General features: G+C 43.3%; 2 protein-coding genes across 2 annotated transcripts in view; one reads left to right on the top strand and one right to left on the bottom strand.

Moving 5' to 3' along the window:
* Nucleotides 1-262: 262 nt before the first annotated feature.
* RASL11B (RAS like family 11 member B) lies at nt 263-5,951 on the top strand. Its single transcript, XM_063135239.1, has 4 exons — nt 263-407; nt 1,932-1,988; nt 3,044-3,120; nt 4,072-5,951. The coding sequence occupies exons 1-4, from the start codon at nt 266-268 to the stop codon at nt 4,537-4,539; spliced, it is 744 nt and encodes a 247-aa protein (XP_062991309.1). The 5' UTR covers nt 263-265; the 3' UTR covers nt 4,540-5,951.
* Nucleotides 5,952-6,289: 338 nt separating this feature from the next.
* The window catches only part of SCFD2 (sec1 family domain containing 2), a 189,363-nt gene continuing 177,646 nt past the window's right edge, over nt 6,290-18,006 (bottom strand). The window contains exons 8-9 of the mRNA XM_063135774.1: nt 13,777-13,896; nt 6,290-9,702 (exon numbers count right to left, since the gene is read on the bottom strand). Of these exons, the coding sequence (XP_062991844.1) occupies nt 9,610-9,702; nt 13,777-13,896 (213 nt within the window). The 3' untranslated portion in view covers nt 6,290-9,609. The remainder of the gene's footprint in view (nt 9,703-13,776; nt 13,897-18,006) is intronic.

The raw sequence follows: 18,006 nt of genomic DNA on the forward strand, positions 1-18,006 counted from the left end.
AGACAGGGGCGGGGCGGAGCTTTGCCCGGGAGCCATCAGGAGGAGGAGCCTGCGGGACCGGGGAGAAAAAGCGGCGCCCGCGCAGAGCAGCCGCAATTCTTCGTCGTCCCGCTCGCTGGCTCGCGGTGCTGCTGCCGCCGCCGCCTCTCCACCTCGCTCTTCCTCCGTCCCCGCCGCGGCTCGATCCAGGCGCCCTTTGCTTTCCGGCGGCATCCTCACCATCCTGTGGCTGGCGGCTCTGCTTGCCTCCCCCAGGGCAGCTGCGATGCGCCTGATCCACAATATGGGGACCATCGCGGAGTACCCCCAAGCAGCGAGCGCCACCGGCAGCGGAGAGAGCTGCGGAGCCGGCCGCCCCCGACTCATCAAGATCGCTGTGGTGGGAGCCAGCGGGGTGGGCAAGACCGGTAAGCAGAAAGGGAGGCTGGGTGGGTATGGGGGCAGGGGGGGGCGGTCACAGGTGATCCCAGCAATCTCAGGGGTGAGGAGGAGAACACGTACTGTTGGGCATCTTTTGTCTTGGGGAGCTGCGCCTCTACCGCCCCCCCCCAACCACTATGTGGGTGTGCAGACTGCAAAGCAAACCCTTTCCCTCCCCAGCAGGGCAGGGGGAATTGAGAGGACACGAAAACGCCCTCCGAAGAGTCAAGAGGGAACAAACCTTCTCCCCACGATCAAACACCCTCCCCACTAATTTGGAGGGAAAGACACTACAGTAGCACCGCTCTACTGTTTTCCCAGCCACCTGCTGCTAGATCGGGGGTGGGTGGGGTGGACAATAACCAGCCACAAAACACAATGTATAGATATCACCCCAAAGATGACATCTGGTCACCCCCTTAAAAGGATAAACCCCATTCCCCCTCCCATGCAGATGTGTGCATAGTTCCCCCCCTTTTCATCGTGATGCCAGTGAACCTTACTTGGTTTAGATCAGTGGTTCCCAAAGGGGGCGGTGGGATTGCATAGGGGGGCCAGGCAAGGGGGCGGCAGGGGGACGCTCAAGGTGATCTTTCCCAGAAGGTCTTAAAACCCAGGGACATTTTTATGGGAGAAGGTTGTTTGGTCCCAAGCCATATAGGGGAAGAATCCACACATGTATTAATACCATTTAAGAAGAGTCCTTTTAACGGTGAATTGAAATGTTTCAAAAGCATCAAAACGCTAATGAAGAGACATACCCTGCTTGGTGTGCCCTGCCACGCCGGCTGCAAAACAGAGGCGTTCGCTCTCTTTCCCCTCCCTCCCTCAGCAAGCCTGCGGCGGGTGCTTTGGATTTTGAATAAATATTAAATTAATTGTTAATGTTTTGAATTCTATTGTTATTATCTTCCTTAGTGGGTCGTTGAAAACCGCTATTCTGAATAATGATTTTTATAGTGTAGGGTAGGGGGCACTGGGCATAAGTTTGTGGAACCAAGGGGGCGGTTACCTGAAAAAGTATGGGAACCACTGGTTTAGGTCTTCAGAGTTGCGATGGGCTGGTGACTAGAAGCTACCCAGAAAAAAGCAGCCGCCTTTTCCTTGGGGTTAAATGGAGGCCAAAAAATGTAAGGGGTTGGGAGATCTTAGCTGATTTTTTTCCCCCAGCCCCCTCTTAAATGTGTTTATTCTGCAGCCTGTTATACTAACTTCAGTGGTATTTCCTTCTGAGTAAATATGCTTGAGAAAGCAGCTTTAAATCCCCTTGATTCCTACTCCCAAGTTTCATCTGTTGGCTGCTTTTGCTAGCAAAATGTAACAGTAGAAAATTATGTGTTTCATTAATGTCCTCTTGTGTGATGCTTTTCATGCTAGGGATGTCCTGTATTTGGGTTGTGGGGCAAGCAGACAGGAATGGGGTGGGTGGGGTAGTGAGCTGACTTACCCGCCAAGTGGAAATGCCTTTTTCTCTTCTGTTTTTAACCTGCATCTTTTCCTGTTAATTGCAGCCCTGGTGGTGAGATTTCTCACAAAACGATTCATTGGAGACTATGAACGCAACGCAGGTAAGGAATGATAACTTCTGCTCTACCGTATGCACAGTGAGGCTTTGGTATCTCACTCCCAGAAAGCTAAAACCATACAATGGACTAATGGAACTCAGCTTCAGGAATTCACTTTGAAATACTGAAACCCCAATGTCCGCCTGGCTACGCACACATTGTTGGGAAGGGAGCATTCATCATGTTCTCAAGAAGACAAAGAGAATTCATGCACTGTCTTACGTTGCACTACTGCAGTCCTCAAAGAAAAGCACTGTGGCATTTTTTTTCTTACTTAGCCAAAGTGGGGTGTCAAATCCCTCACTGTCTTACAAAGTCGGTCCCTTATTCTCTATTCTGCCAGCAGCTTTCCCCAGCAGTACAATGAAATACGTTCCAAGTTAAAGGCAGTGGCTTTAAATCCCATAACCTAGTTCCATTCTTATCTTTTTGTGCCATCAAGGAATTTATGTAAATAAATGTGAGTTTAAATCCAAAGTAGTTTATTCTTCTCCCAGAAAAGCAAAAAAGGGCCGTTTCAAGAAAGGGCAGAAGGGCAAATCACTGCAGGTAGGGTGGGAAATAGCCCTGTATAATTTGCTGGAGTGTGCCCTCCTGTCCTTTAAAAAGAGCCTAGGCAGGTAATTAAACTATCTTGCCCATAATGTTAATTCCGACTTGGCTTATGAAGTTAATAAAATTCACAAGCAAAACTCTATAAAAACTCTTGGCCATGTACTAACAATTCTGTGGCATGTTTACCTAAATGCTTCCTTCCTTCCTGCTTTTAGTCTTCAGTCGGCACAGCAGTCGTTAACTCAGGCTGCAATGCTATACACATTTATATAGATGTCTGTGCACGTATAAGATTGTGCTGCCAGTCTTATGTTTCCAGTGATAGAAATAGTCTACTGCTGCCAGAATGATGACAGTTTCCCACCCTCCCCCCCAAAAAATTCTCAAAGCAACTAGAGGCAGATCCAGTTTCAGTTTTGCACAGGTTAACAAATATGCATTTATAGTGCATGTTGCAGTCACATCTCTGACCTTAGTGTGATCAAGTGCATTTTTATTCCTAGGTAATCTGTACAGTAGACAGATTGAAATTGATGGAGAGATGTTTGCAATTCAAGTCCAAGACACTCCTGGAGTACAGGTGAGTTGGGCTCCTTTGCTTGCCACAATTTAATTGCGAGCGTCAGGTTTGGTACCTTTCAAGGAGCCCACTGCTCTTCATGTTTGTTCAAAAGTACCCCAGTTTTAAGCAGTGGAGTTGTTCTAACAGTACTGAAAACCCTTGTTGCTAGTAACTAGTGCTGTAAACAGTCAGCGCTTGATAAATGGTCTGTATATAGTCCCCTGACAGTAAAAGAAAACAACCCATAATTTCAACTAAACTTTTGTCCGCTTGAAGACACAGCCGTCTTGTTTCTGAAGGCTGCCTTTCTTAAACAGAGATCTTACTAATGTGTTAAGAACAGTTAGTTGGCAAACTAAGGAACACTTCATTTTTATGATGCTAGCAAAGTGCACTGGAAATCTGGAAGGAATTTTTTATTGCTATAGCCTAATCAACTTTAGTTTCATAAACACACACAATAGAAACCAAGTCACAGTGCTAGCAGCTGCGCTCATTAAAATTTGTTAGGAGCTGATCTTATATTATGGAAAGTTTGAATGTATAGACATGAGTAAGGTCAAGTTTTGCCTTTTTGAACTGGGCAGCTCTCCAACTTTAAATGTTTCCAGCTCATACCTTTGTTCTCTTCCCCCGCTCTCCACTCCCGACTTGCTGTCTAGCCAGTTAATTTCCCATTCTATGGCACCATGAAGTCTTTTTTTCCCTTTACATGTAGTACAACTTGAGTCAATTTTCAATTTGAATATGGCAGACTTGGGAATGACCTAGTGTAGTGTGTATGTATGTTTTTGCAACTGGATTAACAAGCTTTATGGAGAGAGAAGGAGAATTAAACTTTTAGGGACTCCGAACAATGCCAATGTTATCTCATGGTATAGAGGCTGTAACCTGAAACCAGATTTCTTTGAGCTCTTCCTTTGCAGCCAAATACTTTTTTCATTCTCTGTTCTCTTCCTTTTTTTCCAGATCCATGGACATAGCCTGGATTGTAATGAGCAGCTGAACAGATGTATTCGCTGGGCAGATGCAGTTGTGATAGTCTTTTCAATCACAGACTATAAGAGTTACGAACTACTCAGTCACTTCCACCAGCACATACGGCAGTTGCACCCAGGAAACAGAGTGCCTGTGGTTGTTGTAGCAAACAAAGCAGACCTCCTCCATATTAAAGAGGTGGAACCCCAACATGGACTTCAGCTGGCCAGCGTGTTGGGTTGTACTTTCTATGAAGTGTCTGTCAGTGAGAACTACAAAGAGGTCTTCAATGCCTTCCATAGCTTATGTAAAGATGTCTGTAAGCAACAATCCACCAGCACCCCGGAAAAGAGGAGAAGCTCTCTCATTCCAAGACCAAAATCACCCAACATGCAAGACCTGAAAAGAAGGTTTAAGCAAGCCTTATCTGCCAAAGTGAGGACTGTCACCTCTGTCTGAAAGATCAAACTAAATGGGATGGGTTTTTCCCTCCTTCCCAGTGCATAATCCTATAGTTCCAACTTTGGAACATGAGTTGTAGGCGTTACAGCATCCAAAGAAGGGCAAAAGAGAGGGAGAGACTTCAGATGTTGTTTGTATAGTTGTGGACATAATACATTGTGTAATGGTGGAACAACACTGAAGTGTGAATATGGTTCTGAAGAACTGGTAGAGCATGTACTTTCATGTTGAAAATGGAACATTTGATTGAATGAACTGACAATATTTTTTATGTTCTGTAGTGGAACCTGGATATTGATATTTGTACTATCCTGTCACTCCAACCGCAGGGGAGGACAGGGAAGAAATACTCAATGCCAACTTACTAATTGGAAACATGTGTTTACATCATTTGGTTATATCTTTGGTATTGGATGAAGGTTGTCTTTTGTAGTGCTCACTGGAGCTGTAAATTGTGGGGGGTTTTAACCTGTGGTTTAGAGGCACAAGTATCCCATTGATACAGCAAAACAAAAAACCATTGGTATAAAAGTATAGGGCATTATGAATTGACTCTATTTCTGACCATGGAGTGAGACATTTTGCACCATGAGTATTGTTCAGTGTAATTTTTCCAGCAACTTTGGGGGCGTTGGGAGCCACTTTCCACCTCACAATGGGGCACAGTCCTGCTGCCACACCACTGAATTCAGTGAAGTGATGACAGCAAAACTATCAGTGGTTTGTCACCAAAATTCGGCAGCAAACCACAACAGAGCCTTAAAAATGCCACATTTAGTTTGAAAACAAACTCTTGGTTTTCTGCCCAACTTTAGCAGCAAACTGCCTTTTTGTTTTTGTTTTTTGCTGGGGTTGTGCTGCCAAATTCAGCAGCAGGATGGTGGAGGCGGCACAAGAGGACAGAGGTCCACTTATTGCTCATCCCTGGTCCAAAACAACATTGCCATGATCATTCTTCAAAGGCTGGTCATCTGGTGCAATGCTGAATTTATTTTCAGATAAATATTTGAGTTGGATTCAACAGATTATGATGATCTTATTTAAGCCCTCTAGGCATGGATAGAACTTCCGGTTGTTTCAATCTATTATGATTTGTCTATGAAGCTGATAGTTCTTGGCTGAGCCATATCTCTAGCTAGAGCATGAGGGATATTCCACTGTTGTATAAATCTGCCATTTGTAGCTACATTGTAAAAAGCTGAACTATCAGGCTTGTCACACAGAGCCAGCAGGATTGGGGTTGAGGGCTACGAGCTTGACACCAATGCACTTTAAAACAACAACACACCACTGTGTTTTTCTCCTTAAGCTGTAATTTATTTTTATGTCGACAGCAACTTAAATGGAACACAACTTCTCAATTTTGTTTCAGCATTAAACAACATTTTCTCATACCATTGTTGTCTTTTATATCCAGATACTCTTAAAAGAAAAAGAAAGAAAAACGGGTAGGGGTGGTAAGACCCACATTGCCTGTGAGGGAAACCAAGTAAAGTGATTAAAGGCACAATCTTATGCATGAAAGGCAAAATCCAGTGCAGAAAAACCCATAGGACTTCTTTCTAAACATGCATAGGATTGTGCCATAAGTAGGGTGACCATATGAAAAGGAGGACTGGGCTCCTGTATCTTTAACAGTGGCATAGAAAAGGCAATTTCAGCAGGTGTCATTTGTATATATGGAGAACCTGGTGAAATTTCCTCTTGGTCACAATAGTTAAAGATCCAGGAGCCCTGTCCTCTTTTAAATCTGGTCACTCTAGTATAGCTCCTGCACCTTTAACTGCTGTGATGAAGAGGGAATTTCACCAGGTTCTCCATATATACAAATGACACCTGCTGAAATTGCCTTTTCTCTGCCACTGTTAAAGATACAGGAGCCCTGTCCTCCTTTTCATATGGTCACCCTAGCCATAAGGGGCTAAAAGACATTGGTTAGGTCAGTGACCTCCTAGAAGGGAAGCAGTCTCACTCCTTTCAGAAACACTACACAAGAGTAGAACAATGCTGCCCCCTCCAACAGCCTTACGTTCTCCAACTTCAGATTTTTGTAGTGCATCCCCAGGCTTGTACTGCAACCGCTATAGCAACTCCTGTGCAAAGGTCACCTGTTCTGTAAAGCCATTCCTATGGTTCTTGAGACCCTGTACTAGGAACTGAGGGCACTTCTTCCATCTGTTAAAAAAAGAGGTAGAGAGAGGGGCTTCTTCAAAGTATTTGAGCAAGGGTGGGAAACATGTGGACTGCATGCGCTCCACTGGCCTTCTGTACAGGCCCTGCTTGACCGCCACTGTCACATTTGCAGCAGTGGCAAAAGAAAAAGTGGCCATTTTACATGCAGCTTGTTTGGAAGCAGAATTGTGCTCCCAAAGCCACCCCGTAGCATGATTTTGCTTCCACATATGCTCCCTGGGTGCCCTGCTCTAAAACAAAATTATTGCTTTTTGTTGTTGATGCTGTTGAATTTCACTGACAAATTTTGGTAATGGCAGCAGTGTATGTGTGGGGGCCGGGGGGTTGCTGTTAGCACCCCAGGACAAGGAAGGACACCTCCCCTTTCAAGATAACTGCTCTCCTTTTGCTGATGGGCTTGCTATGCAGTAGTAGCAGGCCATACAACTATGGCCTGCACCTGCATTTCTATTCTAATATAGGATTATTAAAATAAACTCCCAAGTGACTACTTTGGACACTCCGCGTGAGCTGCACACAGTGCAGTCTCTGGCATTCCTCTAATTCTTCTGCTCTGAATCCCTGCTCCAGTGAAGCCGTGGCCAGCTCCATGGCAGAGCAATCACGAATAGTGCACAGGAGCTCCCATTCAAGTAGATTGAAGGAGATTGCCTGTAGTCCGGCTTCAAAGCTTCCCAAAGGATATTAGGAGCAGCTGCCAGCAGATCAGACTCTGATAAAAAAAAAAATGGTCTATGTAACCAAGCCCACCAGGATTTCAACAAAGAGACATATAGGAAAGTGGCACCGTTTCCGTAACATCTATTTTTTCCCCCTCAAATAATTTCCAAAACAGTCTTTTAACACAATGTGACAGAAATGGAATGGTAACCATGGAGACTGCTTGTCTTTGCCTTTCTCCTTCCTAAGCGCTTCCAATAAATAGCTTTACAGATCTGCTTTGACTGATTTGTCACCTGTCTATCAAATACAGCATGCCAGCACATCCATAGTTTATTGCCCTAAGTAAATACTCAAAGTGTGTCTTTTCCTGTGAGCAATGTTTCATAAACAAGCCTTTGTTTTCTTCTGTTAACCAAAGTGTCATATTATGGCCGATTTTAGATTATCTTCGCTAAGGGCACTGAAACTATAAAGGGATTGTCTGCGTCTGCTACATTGGCGGAGGCCTCAACTAGTGCTGCTTGCAACATGGTCTCAAAGGCGCTGGAATAGGTTACACTGAAAAACTCCGCATCTAGCTAGATTCTACAGCTGTAAAACAAAGAACCACTAGCTGCTTGAAGCAGTTGAAATACGCCATTCAGGAAAGAAAGGAAAACTCATATTTTGGGCACTATTTTCCTAGCCTTAAACTATTCTAACACTGTTATTAAAAAAGAAAGGAAAAGGAAAGGAAGTGTAAGAAGACAATTAGCTATATTCTTGACATTTCCACCTAATGTCATTATAATCCTCTCATTATATAATTGGGGAAGGGAGAGTAAGAGATTGAGATTGAGAGAGACAGACACTAAATAAAGTGAAATATTCCATCCAATTAATCCCTCATCTGCCCAAAAATGTATTCCTATATGGTTGCTGCCATGAACATCATGCCTTATAATATATTCAATTGACTCAAGTGGTAAAGTTTTTCTTTCTGGTACAGTGGTGGCGTGTTTCACATTTGAATGTCTTGGCAGCAAGGGTTAGAGTAGAATAATTACCACCATGAGCTCTTGGGATGGGCAGGCTATATGTCCAATACATAAATACAACAGGGGTGATGAGGTTGGAAGACTCCCTTTATATAGAAAACTAATATATCAGGTAGTTGACCCTTTTCCGTGATATGCCAGTTTTCTAAGTGAATGGAGGTCCCCCCCATCAATGGGGGAAGCCTTGAATGGATGTTTAGGAGTGGCTTTACCATGTGGTCTGACTGAATGTATAAACTTCTCCTCAGACTGCTGTAAACTGAGTCTAGATGGTACCCTATGGTGGTGTCCACTTCTGATAATTCTGAAGCAATTTCACACCTTTATTTTGATACTCAGCTTTCCAGCCTCAAGATCTCCAACTCCACTGGGTGGATTTTGTGGTGCAGGAATGCTATCAGAATTTTATCTTCTGTGTAGTACAACTTAGAAGACTAGCACCATTTAGGGGAGTGACTTCATGTTGCACAAGTTGGAGTTCTTTGGGAAAGCAATTGGCAGGCAATGCCAGTCCTTTTTGTTCCCACGGAGATGCCTGTTCACTTGTAATTGGGCTACTATTATAAAGCCTACCCAATATTAGAATTAACACACACCCCTCTAAAAGAGATTGTTAAAGAAGACATTAAGGCATAAAACTCTGTAAAGCGTTTAAGACCAAATTTGCCATTCACTGCTCAACAATTTATCTGGTGGCATCTTCTTTCACAACACCCCCCCTCCAATGTGCAAGACTGCTAAAGAAAGGGAAGGGAAGGCTCAGAAGAAAAATGGAAGCTCCTGTTGCTATCTTCGGTCGTTCTACAATCTTCCTAGCAAACTGTTATAGTCAGTGATCTTTACCCTCTGAAACTGCCTTCAAACACTAGCAGTGTTAACAAGCTGGAGATAAAGAACTTCAGCAAAATACAGCATTACTGCAGTCAGAGGAACTCAATTTCAGCTTGACGTCACTGAAGAAAAGAGCAGATTTTCAAGCCCTCTGCTAGTATAGGTGCTGTTCTTTACAGGCAGCATTCCAATCTATTTCCCGCAGTGTTAAAAAATCAAGGACATAGCAATTTCAGGCCTCTCATTTTTGCAAGAATGTCTCAAGGGACAGAAGGCAGCCGGGTTTAGATATTGGCTGCCATTTGGGCCAGGTGCTTATCTTATTTGACAGTTTCTCTGCTCTTCAGAGGCCAATGTCTGGCTGTAGATGGTCTGTGGCAAACAGCAAATCCAGAATGCTAAGTGGCGTCAGGAGAGTTGTGGAGAGGACAATTACCTGAAAAGAAAGAGAGAGAGATACACATATACTATTCCTGAGACTAATCCCTGCCACCACCAACCGCACTAGTGAGCATCAGGCACATGTAGTGACAAAGACTTGTGTTTCTGTGGGCAAATACAGCTTAGCTAAAGCTGTTATGTGCTCAGCATATAATTATAGGTAAATACTGCAATCACCAACATTGTGCTCTATTTGTAGTTTAAATCATTAAGCTCGACAACATATGGCCAGTAGCAGTGGTGTTTTCTTTTGTTCTGCCTTTAATTGTTTGTCATTCCTGATCTACCTGCAGTTGGTTCCTGCAACTGTTAATGTTTTGTCAATAAATGCTTTTTACAGCAACTTCTCCTGACATGCATTCAGTGGAATACAGCCAACATTTGCCTTCTTCCATTTGGAACAGATAATAGTGAATAAATTAATTTGAGATAGTTTGTGTCAGGAGTTGCAGGGCTTAAACAAGGGGTTCTGTCGTTGATTTGGTACCTTCTAATCCACCGAAGGCTTTGGTGGCAAGAGGAAACTAGTCCACGGGTGGGCAATTTGTGGCCCTCCAGATAGTTTGGCCCACAACGCCCCATTCGGCATAGCCAATGGTAAGAGATGCTGGGAGTTGTAGGCCAAAAAAAAAAAAACACGCCAACATAAATTTCAGTGAACACAAGTTGCCCACCTGTGTTAGTTCAAATAGAGATACTAATATCATAGACCAGAATCCTGCTGGCACAGAAAATCAGGTGATCTTGAACAGTTACTCTTATCCATTAGATCTGTCGCATTGCCTCAATCTAGGCAACTTGTTGCTGACAGAAGGAGACCATCATGATCCATTGGGCCTCCAGATTGGGCACCAAGGGCCAGCTCTTGGACTAGGGGGGCTTTTCTTGGGAAAGATGTCTAGTCTGAGCTCTAATATGTATGATCATGATTTTATTTATATATGCAGTAGGGCTGTCAACCAATTAAATATTTTAGTTTCCTTTTAAATGATTAATCAATTAGCTGATTACCCATATTCATCTTTGTATACTAGCAAAGCTCTCAATACAAATGCTCTGATGAGATAATTAAGTAAAAGCTTACAGCTTCATCAACCAAAGGTTACACTCACTGCTAGGAGAGGCCATCTCTCATATTTTCATTTTTCGTGGCATTACACAAAATAGTGTGGTAATGTGCCAAAACTAAACCAGACATAAAAAACATTATGTCTGCCTTTAACTCTCAGTCTGGTTAAAATTAAAATTTGTCCCAACCAACTACTCAGCTCATACTTTAGTTGATCTACTGAGTAAAATTTGCAACCTCAGTACTCAGGCATATTTGATGTACCATGGCACACTTAATATAAAGTAGTCTCATATATTTCTCGAGTTTATATTCATTCTAGTTATTACTCGTTACAGATCATCATCATCTTATTTTTGCAAGTTGGCCTTGTGCTTCTCTGAGATATTCACAGGTACTCAGTGCAACCATTAAAAAAACACAAAATCACAATAAGGTTCATTTATGTTATCATCAGCATCATCTCTGTGTTTGATAGCTGTCATGTGAATTGATATGTTCTCCAGCTCTGTAGTCAGTCATAATTTGCTTGCAGTCCAACCAAACACTGGACGTGATCAGTACCTGTTGACAGGCTCTTTGGCTGTTGCTGGAAACACTTCAGTTTTACATCCCTAATCCCATTCATATTTAAAAGGAATATCAGTATTAACTGTGAATGCCAAGGTGTTATTTGAATGGAATGGTATGCCAACACTGTTTTTGGTCTTGCCTAATATTTAAAAGTGACTGACAGAGGATTCACACATAAACAACTTCTAAAAATGTCAGGCTCTTTGAAAACATAATCTTGAACAGGTGGTTAATATTCAAAGGCCTAGAGATATCCAGGTAAATCCAGCTGATTTGGAAACTTTATCTAAGAACTAAAAAAAACTGGTTCCCCCCAGTTCTTGTGGCTGCAAGATTCCCTTTCCCTCCCACCCTAAAGCTCCTTAACCTCTAACACAACAGCTTTATATATGGCGGTAAAAGCCACTGAGTAGGTTCTGAATTCTTTGTCTCCCAGAGCGACCCGTCGCTGGTGAGGTCAAGCCCAAGCAAAGCAACACCAGATCTTGTGTCACTCCTTGTCAAACCTCAATCCTTTTCAGATAGTAAGCCAAAAGCCTGGCTACATAGTTTTCACTCTCTTCACTCATTAAACCTCTGCTTATCTTTCAAGCCATAGCAATACATTTGGAGTTTGGATTAACTTGTCCATCAGTGTACCGCAAATTCAAGGTCTGCCTGGGACAGCAGGGAATTCGATTCACGACACTAAGGAGATAATTTGGGAAGTTAAATGCAAAAAAGACATGTTATCAGATGAAAATGTGTTGCTAGAGGAGGCATTTAAATCTCTGGAATGATTAAATGGACTCTTAACTCAAGAATGCCATTAACACACAGAAGGCATGCTTTCCAGCCCTGTAGGTACTCAGTGTTATCCCCCACTCCAACATTTTCATGGAGCAAAACTGTGGCATGCCTGATGTATGCAGCAGTGCTTGCATGCCATCTGTAGAGCACAAACATGTTACTTATGTACCATGGGCTGGGGTAAGATGTATGTCTGTATCACCGGTGAAGCTTTGAAGAAAACCATTGCAACCTTTCCCTTTAAGATAAATTAGTCCACCCTCAAAGACACTGAATTTGTGAGAGGAAGAGTTGGGAATCCCTTGGCATCTCTTTGCAATTGTAAAAAAGTTTATAGTTGTAGCCACTCACTCACAAGGAAACCACGTGTGTGCTGTGAAGTTTTACGGTACATCAGCCTTCCCATATGTGGTGCTTTCCAGATGCGTCCGACTACAACTCAGCATTGCCAGCACGGCCAATCATCAGGAATCCTGGGGGTTGTGGTCCAAAGTATCTGGAAAGCACCAGGTTGGAGCTGGCTGTAGTACATACACAAACATTTGCTGAGCAATTCACACTGAAAAGCCGCGTCATGTTGCTGAAGCCTGAAAACCAGTGCTAGCCCAGCTTCCTAGATTCCTAAAAGCAGCCCCCCCCCCCCCCATCCATGTCTCTAGAGTTCTTGAAGGTAGATGGGCAGGGCTTCTGAGAGCTCAAAAGCAGTTAGGCAATTTTAGAGTGAACTAAATGGTCTTATGGGAAGGGGGCACTCTTTAGATGGTAATGTGAATCATTCCACTTTTTCAAAATATGGTAATCCAGCACTTCTGTGCTTGGAGGCTTGTCTGATGACACCACTGTCCAAAAGGGATTGGGAGACCCTAGCAGGAAGCTGCTTGGTGACATTCTCATGGTACCGTAGGGTTGGAGCCAACACTATAGGGTTGAAGCCAAGCAGTGGAATGTAAACTGTTGACACAATGATTTCCGTTCCCCCCTTCATCCCCCTGCACTTCCCTCCCTGCAATAGGGAGGAAAGCAAGGGGAACTTATGTGAGCGGAAATCTGCTCACATGATATTGTATTTAACCTCTAAACTCCTCCATAGCTTCAGGGCTCCATGTTCCTCATCCCAGCCAAATTGGCATGAGTTCCCTGCTGGGCTTGCATCTTTCTGATGTCTCCTGCTTTTTCTGTATCCAGTTGCCAGTATGGTAGGACTGTAACAGACTGTTGTTTTGAGTGTTGTTTGCTCCGGGGGAGGGGGGGGGCAGAATCCTAGTTGGTCAACAGTTTCCATCCCCATACTTATCTGTCTCTCTCCTTTCCTTCTAGCAGTCAGCATTCTATCTTGCATGCTCCCTCCCTGACTTTGGAAATGGTGCAGCTCACTCATACTACCACAGGATTCCATGACATAGCTTGCAACTTTCCAGGTTTGGGTCATCCTCTGCTACATTTGGAGCGGAGGAATAAGGGCATCGGTTTGACTCTTTCCTATTTTTCTGTTCATCCGCAGAGAGTGTCATTTTGTTAAACCCCAAATCAAGCCTTTTGTGACCCCAGAAAGCATCACATCTCACTGAACTACATCAGTATGAAGAGATGGCCTTGTTATTCCAAAGGAAAAGTCACTGTTATTAGACGATTCTGTACCTGTACTCCAGGCTTTTGTGCCGTGACAAGGTCCTTTACCATTTTGACTTCAGACACGGTCACTCCACCAACCATGAAGATGATCACTAGAGGATGATCACTAGGATGAGGGCGGCTCACCTATTAAGAGGAGAGAATGCCGTCTTGTCAATGAGCCCACAAAACATTTCTAGCCAAGCCTGCAAAGCTTTTTACTAGCCTACTGGGGGCCAGTAGACGAGGGATGGAGATGTGTGCCATCTCTCTTTCAGCACCTCACTGCATTTTTATGCTAGGTCTTGAGAAGGAGGCTTCCCCCTTTCTAGCAGCCTGCTTGGTTTCTATGCTGGTGGCATAGGAGGATCAGAGCAGTCTGGCTTTTCTCCACCAACCCACATGCTTACCTGCATACAATTCCTTGTTGACAATGGCTACTAGGCGAGTACTTAAATACAAGGCTGTGTTCATGTAAATTCTATTGCTATTACAACATAATTTACTTCCTTGTCTTTATTTATTAATTAAGGGTGCAATCCTAGGCATGTTCATACAGAAAAAAAAGTTCTACAAATCTCTAAATGGTGGTTGGAAATGCTGGGAGTTGTACGACTCCCCCCCCCCCCCGGTTTAAACATAAATAGGATTATGCCCTTAATTTATCAAACACATCATGGGCTTCAAATATTTTCTGTTTCATGATCCTCAGAAGCTAATTTCAGCCTCAGAAAGAAGGATTCGTAGGGTCTCTTTTTTTCTCTCAACAAGGTTGTTTTTAGTAAGCCTGACATCACAGTCAAGTAGTCTTCCCAGGTGCACAACTCTTGAACTCATACAGTTTGAAATTAGCACAGCTAATTGGCAATCAGATAATGGCCACCTACAGAGGAGGAAAGAGGGGCAGGCAGACAATGTGAAGGTGATGTTTTCTTTCCTCTCTTTTTTTTGCTGTGAGCTCTGACAAACACGGTTATAGTGTGCTGAGACTAAAATTCTATACACTTACCTGGTGAGTAAGTCTATTTTAACTCAGTGGGGCTTACTATTGAGTAGACATGCCTAGGATTTCACTGTAAGTTATGCATTTCCTTTTTGTCTATTACAAAGGCTCAAGGCAAACTGAAACCCATCCTCACCATGTTTTAAATTCATTACAATCCCATGAGGTAGTGGCAGGAAAACGCAGGAAGGCTACAAATTAAAGATGGCGATGTCTGGATCCTTGTGAAATTGTTTGCTACATGGTGGCTCTGTCAATGTTCAGACTCAGCATTCTGTCTGACGCACTGTGCTCGTAGCATCTGTGCACAAATTGCCTTCTGAGTAAAACAAGAGACTGATGGAAATGATCTGCCCTTTTCCTGCCTTCTATTCCATTTCCAGTGCAAAACACTGTGCAGAATGACAACATTATCTTAATTATCTGTCCCAGCAAGAACCAAGATCTTCCTGTACTGTAAATAAAATAATAATCAGGGTACATGAAAGGTTTTAGCAGCTACACTGGAAAAGTAGGTCAAATTAACTTCTAAAATTGCTGAGCAGTGCAGCTGCATGAACCACTGAACTTTCCAGTGACTTGTTTAGGCTTAGTTGACAAAGGTTTAAGAATAAATATTTATACAGATTATAAACATGAATATTGGCTTCTAGGAATTACTGCTAAAATACGTTCCCCAGGGGCCAGCAACTGGAAGTCCTTAGGCTAAATTTGGGCTCAAGTGGCCATCTGCCACCCCCCTTGCCAAGATTGGTGCGGCCGAGCAGCATCTCTGACAATGGGTTGGACACTGAAATCAGTGGGTTTTAAGTTAGTCATGACTAACACTGATTTCAGTAAGGCTGCTCAGTCTCGATCCAACCTAATGAGGTCTTGTCAACAGGCGAAGTGGGCTGGACTCTGCTTCTAGTAGTCCTCTGTCAAAGTAGCTTTCCAGCGAACTAGTATCAGACTAAGATCTTAGACTCAGTAGAGTAGGGATAGGCAACCTTGTGCCTCCAGATGTTTCAGACTACAACTCTCACCCTCCCCAGCCAGCATAGCCAATGATCAGGAATTATGGATTATCCTAAAGAAGGATAAGGCTATCAATAGCTACTGATTACAATGGCTACATGCTGCCTCCAGTATCCTAGGAGATATGCTTATGTACAGCAGTTGCTGGGAATCATGAGTGGGAAGGTTACCAAATACTCATTCTTGCTGGTATAATCTTAATATTTACAACCAGATGAAGGTTTCATTTTTAGAATAGCAACTTTTCAGATTAGTTCTACAGTTATATAAAAAAAATACTGATTTGGCTATACTATTAGAAACACATCATAGATAGATAATTATGAAATTATTGCAAGGTGAACTATCAGCCTCATGCTACATAATTAAAAACTAATCCTTATTTCATGATGCATAACCTTTGAACTATAATGTATCTTAAATAGAAAACTATCTTTAGATAGATTTTTCCTCAAAAAGCATCTTATTTAAAAAATCCAATTTAAATTCTAATAATCTGATTTAAATTTTAAAAATCCGATTCTTTTTTTTTCTTTTTTTATTTCTTTTATTTTTAAATTTTTTAATTTATCCACCCTGTCTAGAAGCACCCCAAGCAGGGCTTACAGTTCTGGGTTGAGCCGTGGGCTCTTGTGAAGCTGGCGACGGGCCACGAAGGAACAGGTAAGTGGTGTGCGCAAGTTTTTTTTTTACCTGGCCCTGCCACCGCCGCTGCCCGTGCGCCGACGGTGTCAGAGCCAGGTAAGGGGGCAGGGGGGAAGGGTCTTACCTGCGCCCGTCTGCAGTCCGGCAGTGGCTTCAACTGAGCCCAAGGACTCAAACCGGAAGACCAGGCCGCTGCGGCCTGGTCTTCTGGTTTGAGTCCTCGGGCTCAGTTGAAGCAGCCGCCGGGACTGCGGATGGATGCAGGTAAGGGGGAGGAGGGAGGGGGGCCTTACCTGGCGCCGCCACTGCGGAGCTTCGATTCAGATCTGGAGCTCCACAGCAAAGCAAAGCGGACCACTGACGGATCGGCGCGGAGCGGACCCGATCAGAAAGTTGCAGATCAGGATCCGAAGAGGATCGGGGGGGGGAGGGTCTGTGCACAGCCCTAGTTTCTAGAGCCTAACCTTATTCATTCACATGACCAAATTTTCTCAGCACATTAATTGCAGGTAATTGTGTTTGCTTCCAGTATTTTGCATGATAGCACTCTTCAAATACTTAAAAGGCTGCCACACAGAGGAGGGCCAGGATCTCTTCTCGATCCTCCCAGAATGCAGGACACAGAATAACGGGCTCAAGTTAAAGGAAGCCAGATTCCAGCTGGACATCAGGAAAAACTTCCTGACTGTTAGAGCAGTGCGACAATGGAATCAGTTACCTAGGGAGGTTGTGGCCTCTCCCACACTAGAGGCATTCAAGAGGCAGCTGGACAACCATCTGTCAGGGATGCTTTAGGGTGGATTCCTGCATTCAGCAGGGGGTTGGACTCAATGGCCTTGTAGGCCCCTTCCAACTCTGCTATTCTATGATTCTATGATTCTAAGTAATATTTGAATGGAAGTTGGTAGATAAATGCCCAGCTAAAGTACTGTGTGTATTCCTAAAATAATTTTTCAGTAGCCCCAAAGTATTACAATAGGTCTTAATGGGAGTTTCTATCCTTTATATTTTCCTAGTGTTTTCCCCCCTAGTAAAGTCCACATATCTACATTTCCACAAAATGTGTATGATACCTACATCCTCTCTTTTCAAGGATTTGAAAGTCATACTTCGGATTTCAGAAATGCATATTAAAATGTGGGTTGCTTAGGCATGCAACTTTTCAATTAAAACTACCACGAAAGAGGTTTTTGGAACCTTTAATTTTTTATGCTGTGTATGTGTGTGTGTATTTTTTTTTCTTGGAAGAGAACAATATTGGATGAAAAGTTAATTGTGTAATGAACTGGGGTGTGGTAGAGTGGTTTTTTTTTAAAGCAATTAGTACAATTACATAAAGATTTTTTGTTTTGAAGATACTCATGCCATGTGGCTAAATGCATGCCGAAACACTGGAATGGAATTCTCAATGACAAGCTTTTGTAAACCTATTATCATAGTTGAGGCTACAATGGAATTTTCCATCTATTAAGATTGGATAGTCTGAGGAGTCTCCATGCTGTCTTGTTGTATACATCAAGTCAATTTCTCCAGCGGGGTGTGTTTCATAAGAAATGCAATTCCTCAGCCTGCAAGCGTAGTGCACTGGGCTC

This window comes from Elgaria multicarinata, chromosome 10 (genome assembly GCF_023053635.1).
Source record: "Elgaria multicarinata webbii isolate HBS135686 ecotype San Diego chromosome 10, rElgMul1.1.pri, whole genome shotgun sequence".
NCBI classification, from domain to species: Eukaryota; Metazoa; Chordata; class Lepidosauria; order Squamata; family Anguidae; genus Elgaria; species Elgaria multicarinata.

What these genes read in the sequence shown, in the direction of transcription:
- RASL11B (XM_063135239.1), top strand. Translation starts at nt 266, where the DNA reads ATGCGCCTGATCCACAATATGGGGACCATCGCGGAGTACCCCCAAGCA. An exon ending in CAGCGGGGTGGGCAAGACCG is followed by an intron (nt 408 to 1,931) that starts GTAAGCAGAAAG and finishes TGTTAATTGCAG; the next exon opens with CCCTGGTGGTGAGATTTCTC. An exon ending in AGACTATGAACGCAACGCAG is followed by an intron (nt 1,989 to 3,043) that starts GTAAGGAATGAT and finishes TTTTATTCCTAG; the next exon opens with GTAATCTGTACAGTAGACAG.